General features: G+C 37.9%; 1 protein-coding gene across 1 annotated transcript; it reads right to left on the bottom strand.

Moving 5' to 3' along the window:
- Positions 1 to 1,508: 1,508 nt before the first annotated feature.
- LOC149405359 (uncharacterized) lies at positions 1,509 to 3,408 on the bottom strand. The gene has a single exon (XM_089606168.1). It carries the CDS (start codon positions 3,096 to 3,098, stop codon positions 1,761 to 1,763), a length of 1,338 nt encoding a protein of 445 aa, XP_089462294.1. The 5' UTR covers positions 3,099 to 3,408; the 3' UTR covers positions 1,509 to 1,760.
- Between the last annotated feature and the right edge of the window lie 8,149 nt (positions 3,409 to 11,557).

Raw genomic sequence — 11,557 nt, 5'->3', positions numbered from 1 at the left:
AAAGAACTTTCATTATCATCCTTCTTTTGAAGTTCACTACGTCCTACAAAGATAGACGATGTGGTGGATATCATAAGCTTTGTAAATTAATCACATTGACAAATCGTTTTTTTAATTTTGAGACTTTCATAAATAAAAAAGAACAACTTTAGCAAAAAATAAAAATAAATGGACACTTCTAAGTTTATGGACCATCCGATCAATAGAAAAGGACCACGAGAATTTGTTCGGACACAGTCCAACTACGAAGAAGAATAACACGATGAAGATAAAAATAAAAAATAAAAAATAAAAAAAAAATAAAAAAAAAAACTCGTGTAAATTTATGACCCATCGAGCAATTAAGTGAAAAGAATCTAACACATAAGGTTGCACATTGAATGTGAATGGAGAGAAACATAAAGGTGAGGATGAACTAAAAAGTAGAGAAACAGGACACAGATGGGACCTTCTTGTGGGAACTGAAATGGGCAAAGGGGAATATTGCTGGGGTTCAACAACAAATATGATTTGGAAAGAAAAAAAAAAATGGAACTTCAGATATTATTTTTGTGGTGTACAGCACCGAGAATTGTCTCTATGTTACCTTATCATTTCAGACACACACATACATATGATCTCAAAATTAAAGGAGAAGATCTCTGTAATAGTGGGGAACAGTAATAACATTATGCTTCTTCTTCAAGAGTAGTGAGAAAAAGATTTAAACTCATCATATAGAGAGTGTAATAGTCTTTAATTAGACCTTTTGCACAGATGATCAGAATGAGTTTTGTTTTTGTTCTAAATCGTACAAATACTGAATTTTTTTGAAGGCAGCTTTGCTGCAGTGGGGATTGAACCCACGACCTCCACACAGGAGGTGGTGTGGAATTACCACTAGGCTATCCTAGGTACCACGTACAAATACTGAATAGTTCGGTCATTTTTTATATTTTATTTTATGAATTTCCAAAAAAAAATGCAAAGGAAACCTGTAAAAGAGAATTTTATTGTTCTCTCTCTCTCTCCCTCTGTTTCTCCCTCGCTTTCTTTGTTTCCTTCTCGCCGATTACAAGAAAAATGTCATTTATGTAAGCAGTGAGACACAAATGAATCTAAACAAAAAGTGTTTGGTAGTTAACTCAAAAAGTTTTTGTTTTCTATTTTTTAATTTTTGTAGTTGTACTGAAAAATTAGTTTGCAGTTGTTTTCAAAAAGTTGTTTGATACAGTTTTCATTTTTGTTTTTGAGAAAGTGAAAAAACTGAAAAAAAAAATGTTTGGTACAGTTTTCATTTTTGTTTTTGAAAGAATGAAAAGAGAAGATGAGAAGAATGAGAAGAGAAGAGAAGAAATTTTTTTCCAAAAACACATTTTATTTGTTTTCAGTTTTCTTTACTTTTTTACAAAACAACTTCAAAAATTTTTGAAATTTTTTTCCGAAAAATTAAAACAAACACATTTTCACTTTTTATTTTCAAATTTTTCAACTCAAAAAGTGAAAAACAGTTTTTGGAATGAAAACCAAACACTATGAGTTTTCGTTCAGCGCAAACTGTGTCAGTGAATGGCTTCTTGCCACAAAAAAGAAGGACCCAAATTCTGATTTTACGCAGCCATTTGCGAGAACCCTCTTGGTTCGCTTGGACAACAAGTCGACAAGCGATAAGTCATCCAAGTTGCTGGAAAAAGCTCATCTACTTAGTTACTATTTCCGGCTATGATAAATGACTTCATTTGCAAATGAACAATTTGATCCTTCGGAGAGACCATAACTTTTCACGTTTCGCCGGGGCTCAAGAGACTCGTCAAAACACCCTCTGGCAAGCTAATCTCGGACCCGAGCCTCAGAAGCAACGACTCCCAGGCCTTAGCTCCGGGACCCACGTTCTCTCTCGCCATTTTCTCCAGCATCTCTGACGCTTTTCCGACTTTTCCACTCCGACACAGCACCGATATGACGTTGTCGTAAGCCGAGCAATGACTGCACGTAAACTCTTTCAACATTTTCTCCATCAACTGACAAGCTCCGTTGATATCGCCTCTCCCGAAAAGGCCCTCCAACAAAATCATGCGCGTCTTCGAATTCGCACCGACACCCTTCAATCCCATCTTGGAGACAATCTTCTTGGCACGAGCGATCATCCCGTTCTCACACATTGCCTCTACAACAAAATTATAGGTCGTTACGTTGGGTTTGCACCCGAGTTCTTCCATGGCCGATATCGTAAATAGCCCTCTGTCGATATCATTTTGTTTACAAAGTCCTTGTACATACGAGTTGTAAGTGTGTATATCTGGGACCAAGCCCAACACTAGCAATTCATCGAACAGTTTATCTGCTTCCTCGAACTCGCCTTCTTCCACAATTCCGCTCAGAATGGTGTTGTAACAGACAATGTCAGGCTTGATTCCATCGCCTTTGATGTATTCTAAAACCTTCATCGCATCGGAAACTCTTCTATCCTTAACCAATACATCAATGACTTTCTTGTAATCGACCAAGCTCGGACGAAAACCTAGTCTCCTCAATTCTCTAAGGAAACAGAAAACCCTCACTCCATCCAAAGAGAGCTCGTCTTTCCGAACGCAAAGCGCCAACAAAATCGAAGAACAAATCTTCCCATCCAAATAATACCCATCGCTAATCATACACTTCAGTACCTCAACAGCCTGACCAACTCCTCCGATTCTACACAGAGCACCAACCAAAATCCTAAAGCTCGATTCCTCTAACCTAATACCCATAGCTCTACTCTTAATCAGAACATCAGGAACAAACCTGAGAGTCTCGTCTCTCTCGCAGAGCACTCGCAACAGAGAATCGAGCGAGCGACAAGAAGGAACGCACCTGAATTTCGGAATCCTCGAGAAAACTCCGATTGCGTCTCCTAATCTTCCGGCGACGGCGTACGATCTGATGATCCGAGCCAGAAACGGCTCGGGAGTCTCGAACTTCTCGGCGGACTCGAGGCGGTCCAGCGCGGCGGCGATTTCGTCGATGTCGGAGGTTTCAATCAGGGCTAGGGTTTGGTTTTGGTTGTTCGAAGGTCTGTGATTTTTGGCCTTCGACGGTGACATTGACAAGCTTCTAATCTTTCCGATGAGTTTGATCATCTTCAATTTTTTTTTGTTTTTTTTTTTTATTCGTTGATTCAGATGACTAATGACGAACTAAAATCTGACTTCATCTTTCGGTTTATCTCTTAAACGTTGATTACCCGCCATTTTTATGAACCAAATGAGAATTCTATTATTTGTTCCGATTTTAGTATAAAAAAATTCTAAATTCCAATTTTATTTATTGTTCTATTGTATGTTTAGAACAAAAATTACTCTACATTTAAGAACCATGACTATGATAAATAAGATAAGTATGATTGTGCGGGAAATTGAGAATATCACATCTCATTTCATAATGAAGTGGTTAGAGATGCTCTAAAAAATAACTCTGTAAACTAAAATTGACAAATATAATTTATCTTTAAAATCAGCTTTTTCGAGCCTATCGAGTTTAAACTTTAAACTCATTCTGATGCCAATTGTTGATCGGGTGAGTCCGACTTCTCTTTTCTCAATCGATCGTTAGTTTGGATTTAATCTCGTTCTATATATACGATTAACTTGTTCGTTATTTCTAATATTCTTATAATTATCTAATCAATTATTAAAGGTGGAAAATAATCGAAATGTATCAAATTCAACTTAATAATGAATTAAGAACGTGGAGTCATGACTTCTACAAATCGAAATTTATGATATTCAATTATGTAATTATATTTTAAAAACAGTTTAACACTTGCATGAAAATTCTCTCTATTTATAAATTCTCATATCCTTAAATCTAGTAAAAATCTATTATCCAGCAAACCACACTATTATATCTTATTTTTATATTTATTCTTATTATTAGAATAAATTAAAATCAAAATCATTATATTATGTTTTTTGAAATAAAATAAAATATTAAATACCTAGACTTAGAACTATTAGTTATTAGGAAAATTGATATGAAATAGCCGATTCAAACTATGACTTTTGCAAAATAGTCATAGTTTCATTAGGTATAGCAAAATAGTCAATTGAGAGTACTACGACTTTTAATCCAGCCTCGATTAATTTTAATTCAGCGCGCCTTCATAAAACTTACATTCTGTTTTTATAGTTCGTTGGGATTAAATTTAATCCAGCCTAGATTAATCTTACTTGGGCTAGTTTGCTTATAATTGGCAAACTATGGCTATTTTGCAAAAGCCTAAGTTCTATTTGGCTATATAACCGCTTGACCCTAGTTATTATTCTCGTTTATTTTAATAAATAACTAATTAGGCCACTTTAAACATGTGATTTTGGATCTAGTCTATGTTTGACAATTTTTAGGGATATAGCCAAATGGCTTATGTGGCAATAATTAAGGTCTTATTTGCCATTATTTATTAATAAATTCGTCACTTTCTCTCTCCTATTTTTTTCAAATAATTTTTTTTACATCAATACTTCAAAAATTTGTATCTTTCTCATACGAACTCGAAATTGAGTGATTTCAAATCCTACAAATTCGTGGCGTCGAGATCTTCAAAAATAGACCCATTGTGTTTGATAAAAATTATTTTTAATGCATCATATTTACATTTCCATTTATTTTTTTGATAATTTCAAAAAATTTCAGTTATTTCCATATTTAAGGTAGATTTTTCTACATCTATGGTATTAAACATTATTTTTCATCAAACACAATGGATCTATTGAAGATCTCGGCGTCACGAATCCGTAGGATTTGGAATCACTTAATTTCGAGTTCATATGAGATAAATATGGGTTTTTGAAGTTTTTATGTAAAAAAAAGTGTAGAAAAAAAATAGGAGAGAGAAAATGAAGAATTTATTAATAAATAAGGGTAAATAAGACCTTAATTATTGCCACATAATCATGTTGGCTATTTCACTAAAAGTTGTAAAACATAGGCTAAAAACAAATTTTATAGTTTCATTTTGGCTATTTCGCTACAATGACCTAAATATTAATATCTATCACATCTGATTTAATTTTATATTTATATTTCTCATATATCTCAACCTTTAAAGTTGTAAATTAACAAATAAATTTAGGCTCTATCCCAATAGACCTGGAGGCCCAACACAAGGCCCGCGCCTCGTAGACTAATTTAAGTGTTTTCTCATGAGTCATGACTACTTATATTTGAATGATTAAATATTACTTAACTTTTAATAAAATTTTCGACAAAACTCATTTTACTATTATGAGACACTTGCACACTCGTTGGGTAAGCAAGAATAATATGACTAATCAATTATCATCAAGGAGTATCTCAGTCCATCTTTACAGATCTCACTCAGCGACCATGAACCTAATATTTCAAGCTTAGATAAACACGAAGTGGACTCGAGGACTAAAAAACATACGTATTTGAACATATGTTTGTCTACGAAGAACGAAGGACTCAAAGAACCAGAATATATGACATTGAAGTCCATTATCACTTTATGATTCAGATGAGTTTCTACTACTGTCAGCGACTTTGATCGTGTATCCAAGGGCAGTGCCACTAGAAGACGACAAGAGCTGAATGTCCCCTGAACTTTAAAAATTATAATTTTACTCTAAATTTCTTTATCAATTTTTATATTTTAGTCCAAATTTATATTATTATTTTAAATTTCCCCCCCCCCCCCCCCCCTGATTTTTTTTCCTTTCAAATTTGACTCCCTGACTTAATTCCTAGCTCTACCATTGTGTGTGTCATAATGATTCCTTAAATTACAAATCCTTTCATCGACGAGAAACTAAAGGCCCATAAATCATAAAATATAAATCGAATTCATAATACTAGTTAAGTTTGTGATTGTAGTGGTGAATTCTCACGTCAATAACAGTCTATAATGTTTTAAAATTTAACACTTGGTATATCTGCACACAAACTTTGTGATTTGGGTAAAAAAAAATATTGACACATAGTACTTGTATATTTTTGTGAATTTGATTCATTTTATATAAATTTTATTTATTTTGAAATTGTATTAGATTCAATCGTTATTCCTAGAAGACCATTGTATTGATATATCAATGTTTGATCTTTGATTTAATTATTATTCCATTTATAATTCATCTGTGTCTCGGCTGTTAGGTTGTACTCGCTATATATGTTAGTATTTTTGGTGTATAGTGTTGAAAAACGATCCCTAAAACCAAACCAGAACGACAATTTAAACACGCGAGATACCTTAAGATGCAAGCAATTACGAACACAGGCAAATAAGCAAAAAAGAACACAACCATATTTTATCCTGGTTCAGATCCAACTCGGATCCTAATCCAGTCAGGGATGAGATTTCCCTATTTGCTTCCACTATATCCAATCGGAGTTTACAAGAAGATCACTCGATCACTGTCGAGACAAACACTCTAGATCGTCAAACCCTTGTCTGCGATTCTCTGTTTTTTCTCTCTCTCTTCTCTCAGAAACTCATGAATACAATACAGAATTAATGACTTGACTAACGCAAGTGATTACAGAAGATTCTATAGAACGATCCAGCGCTGACGTGTCGCCCACGCTACCTCAGGTTAGTTATAACCGTTTCTCTACCAGCTCGCTATCAGCTCACCTAACTCGCAGCTCGCCCAGCTCCTTAGCTCGCCCAGCTCGCTCAACTCAGCTCAGCTCAGCTCGCAGCGCGCAAGGTAACTCTGCTGATGTGGCATTGCACTTATCTTCACAAATCTTCACCTTGCGATGCACATCTCCAACTCCGTGGAAGCAAACAAAGTCCTCTCATCCCCATTTTCCCTGGCTACTTAACCTTTCCTAAGCTTGAGCAAGTCCAGGGCATTTCTGAACTTGTCAATAGGAACCACCTTTGTCAAGATGTCAGCCGGGTTAACATCTGTACAAATTTTCTTCAATTGATCACACCCTCTGCTATAATATCTCTGATGAGGTGCAGTCTCACGTCAATGTGCTTAGTTCGCTCGTGATACATAGTGTTCTTCGATAAATGAATTGCACTTTGTGAGTCACAGTAGATCTCAGCACAGTCTTGATCATATCCAAGCTCAAACATGAAACCTTTTAGCCAGAGGCTTTCTTTTACAGCTTCAGTTAGAGAGATATACTCAGCTTCAGTTGTAGATAAGGCAACCACATGTTGAAGACTTGCCTTCCAGCTCACTGTGTTTTCTCCAACGTGAACACATATCCTGATAGAGACCTTCTCTTGTCCAAGTCTCCAGCATAATCAGAGTCACAATAACCCTGAACCTTGCAGTGACTTGATTGGTTTGAGGTGTATACCAGGCTCAGATCTGACGTTCCTTTGATATATCTGACCAGCCATTTAGCAGCTTCCCAATGAGTTTTACCAGGTTTACTCATGAACCTGCTTACTAGGCTGACTCCATAAGTGATGTCAGGTCTGGTGCTGATCATCCCATACATCAGACTTCCAACACAGTTTGAGTATGGGATCTTCTCCATGTACTTTGCCTGATTGTTGAGCTCTTGTTCTGTGAGAGACATGAGTTTGAACTGAGCTCCAATGGGTGTAGAGACAGCCTTAGCCTTGTCAAGACCAAAAGATCTTGCAACCTTCTCCAGGTAAGACTTTTGAGATAGTCTGAGAATGCCCTTGTCTCTATCTCTTTCTATATTCATTCCCAAAATCTTGGTGGCAGGTCCAAGGTCCTTCATGTCGAATTCTGAGTTCAGTTGATCCTTCAACTTTTGAATCTGAAACTTGTCTTTACAAGTAATTAGCATGTCATCCACATAAATCAGCAAGTACATATAATTACCATTTTTCAATTTTGTGATATAGACACAGCTGTCAAATTTGCTTCTTTTGAAGCCTTGGTTAAACATGAAAAGATCAAACCTGAGATACCATTGCCTGGGGGATTGTTTGAGTCCATACAAGGACTTCTTCAATAAGCAAACCTTCTCTTCATCTCCCGGGGCTATGAACTCTTCAGGTTGTTGCATATAAATCTGTTCATCAAGCTTTCCATGCAGAAAAGCTGTTTTGACATCAAGCTGTTCTAATTCAAGATCAAACATAGTTGTTAAAGATAAAAGAATCCTTATTGAGGTATGTTTGACAACAGGGGAAAAAACTTCATGGTAATCAACCCCTTCAACTTGGGAAAAACCCTTGGCTACAAGCCTGGCCTTGAATCTGGCACTCTCCACTCCTGGAATGCCAGGCTTGAGTTTGAAGATCCATTTGGATCCAACTATTCTCTTCTTTTCAGGTCTTTTGACAATGTCCCAAGTTTGGTTCTTGTGTAGGGAGTCCATCTCCTCCTGTATTGCTTTCTTCCACAGAGGCCATTCCTTGCAACTCTTGGCCTCAGTGAGATTGCTTGGTTCTTCTCCTGAAATGAGACTAGCTGACACTAGTGCAAAGGCAATGAGGTCAGCTTGTGCATCCCTCGCATTTGGTTTGCTGACCCTTCTTTCTCTATCTCTTGCAAGGACATAGTCCCTGAGTTGTTCTGCATGAGGATCAATGCCATCTGAGAAAGTGTCAAAGGCTTGGTCTTCTTCTTCATTTCCTGGAACAGCTCCAAGATATTCTTCAGCAGCTCCACCTTGATCAGTGCTTGGAGTTTCTGTACTGACTTGATCTTCAGTGTTGGCTCCATTATCAACACCTGTGGTTGTTGTTGTGTCTGTGTCAGGTTGATCTTGGTTCTGTGCCTTGTAGAAGACTCCTTCATTAAACCTCACGTCTCTTGAGGTGACACATTTCTTCTCCTCTAGCAGCCACCCTTTGTAGCCTTTGACTCCTTCAGGATAGCCTTAAGAACACTCATTTTCTTGCTCTGGGATTGAGCTTTCCTTGACTGGTGTGAACATATGCAACACAGCCAAAAGGTCTCAAGTGTTCATAAGTTGTGTTGTGTCCAGACCATTTCTTCTCAGGTACCTCAAAATCCAGGGCAGCAGATGGTGACCTGTTGATTAAGTAACAAGCAGTAAAAGCTGCCTCGGCCCAGAAGGATTTAGGTAAACCAGAATCAGAAAGCATACATCTCACCTTGTTCATTATGGTTCTGTTCATCCTCTCAGCTAAGCCATTCTGTTGAGGAGTCCCTGAACAGGTGTGCTTTCTTGCAATTCCTTGCTGTGTGCAATAAGAATCAAAATCTTCATTGCAGAACTCTAGGCCATTGTCAGTTCTTAGCCTCTTTATCTTTCTCTCAGTCTGTGTCTCTACTAGTGCCTTCCACTAGGGATGGCAACGGGTACGGGTAAAGCCGGGTACACCTATTCCGTTACCCGTATCCGTTATAATTTTTTACCCGTTACCCGGACCCGTTTACCCGGATTTTGAGACGGGCCGGGTAACGGGGATACCCGCCGGGTAAGCGGGTTAAAAATATTGGACCCGTTACCCGTTTACCCGGTTTAAAAAAAGGGTAGCGGGTCGGGTAGACCCGCTTACCCTTTTATAAAATAAAAATCCATCAACAATATAAAGTTTAAAAATAATAAAATTTAGGTGAAAAATATCAAAATGCTACTACAATATAAAGAACATTAAAATTCCAAATAAATAAATAAAAATACAAAAGAAGTCTTCATTGCAAATTGATCATTTTCATTGTAAATTTGGTTATCTTCATTGCAACATATTAAAATTTGTTATCTTTTTAAATATTTAAAAGTTAACGGGTCGGGTCCCGGGTAACCGGGTACGGGATGACTATTCCGTTACCCGTACCCGGACCCATTAAAACCCTAACGGGTATTACCCGTTTACCCAAAAAGAACGGGTATTACCCGACCCAAATAAATCGGGTAACGGGTCGGAACGCGGGTAACGGGTCAAATTGCCATCCCTACCTTCCACTCCAAGAATTTGCTGAATGCCTTATCTTTGGTCTTCAGAAAGTAGATCCATACTTTTCTTGAGAAATCATCAATAAAGGTGATGAAATACTGGCATTTTGAGAGAGAGTGTGGAACATTTGGTGAGCCCCACAGGTCTGAATGAATGTAGTCTAAGGTGCCTTTTGTATTGTGGATTGCCTTTGGGAACTTCAACCTGTGAGACTTGCCAAGAACACAGTTTTCACATAGTTGAAAATCAGACAAACCTGTTACCTTTAGTACTCCCTGCTTATTGAGTTCAGTCATTCCTTGGACAATCATATGTCCAAGTCTCCTGTGCCACACCTCAGCTCGTTATGGCTTCATGTTGATGGTGCTAGCTTCTCCAGTGAATGTTTCACCCTCTAGCACATAGAGCCCATGTTCCAGTTTTCCCTTCATCACTTGGAGCACACCTTTGTAGATTATGAGAACTCCACCTTGGCTCTTGAAGTTATAACCCAGAGCATCAAGAGTTCCTAAAGAGATTAGGTTTCTCTTGAGGTCTGGTATGTGCCTCACATCAGTCAGAGTATGTTGGGTTCCATCAGACATCTTGAGGATAATAGATCCGAGGCCAATGACATCACAGCTGTCATTGTTTCCCATAAGAACTTTGCCACCTGTGTAATCCTGATAATCACAAAAGAAATCCTTTCTTGGGGTCATGTGATAAGTACATCCAGTATCAAGAATCCATTGTTCCTGTAGGTCAGTGTTAGAAACTGAGAGGACATCACATGTATCAAGACCATCAAGGATATTTGCAACATCTCCATTCTTGGAGTTGTTGTTATTCTTCTTTGTCTTCCCATCCCATTGATTCTGTTTCTTCTCTGGGAAATTTCTCCTGTAATGGCCTTCCTTGTTGCAGTTCCAGCATGTAACTGTTGTTGATAAAGAGTCTTTGGACTTTGACCTTCCCTTGTTCTTGCCACTTGATTTCTTTTCTGGTCGTCCTCTTACATTGAGGCCTTCCGATGCAGCCTTGGTTACCTTACCATTTGACTTTAAATCAAGTTCTTTTGAATAGGCTGCACTGATCACCTCATCAAGAGATAGGGTCTCCTTCCCATACTTGAGAGTGTCTTTCAGTTGCTCATAGGGCTTAGGCAGCGAGTTCATGAGGAAGATGGCCTGGTCTTCTTCATCTATCTCTACCTCTAGGCTCTCCAGATCTGAAATCAATTTGGTGAAATCATTGATGTTATCATCAACAGTTTTACCTTCGTCCATCTTGAAGCTGTAGAACTTTTGCTTCAGATAGATTCTTGAGGGGAGGGTCTTTGTCATGTAGAGCTGCTCGAGTTTCAACCACATTGCAGCGGCTGTTTTCTCCTTGATCACCTTCCTCAAAACCTGATCGCCAAGACTCAGGATAATGGTGTTTCTTGCCTTCTTCATGACTTCCTCTTTCTTTTCGTTTGACATTGTCTGTGGCATTTTGGCGAGTCCTTTGAGCGCGTCATCGAGCCCTAGGATTCCCAAATGTGCTGTCATCTTTTCCTTCCATAGCAAGAAATCGTTCTTGCCATCAAATTTCTCGATGTCTGACTTGAATGTAGACATTGTTCGCAGATCTTGAGATTTCCGATGTTAGGTCTGCGAAAGATTTGATCGCGTCTCGTGATCGATGACGATTGTGCTTGATTTGATTTAGATCGCTTACGTCTTCCACAGCGTG

This window comes from Urtica dioica, chromosome 2, assembly GCF_054948205.1.
Source record: "Urtica dioica subsp. dioica isolate 48M chromosome 2, U.dioica_male_clone48M_v1_H2, whole genome shotgun sequence".
Lineage (NCBI taxonomy): Eukaryota > Viridiplantae > Streptophyta > Magnoliopsida > Rosales > Urticaceae > Urtica > Urtica dioica.
Note: the sequence above shows the minus strand (reverse complement) of the source record. Positions and strands in the feature narration are given on the sequence as shown.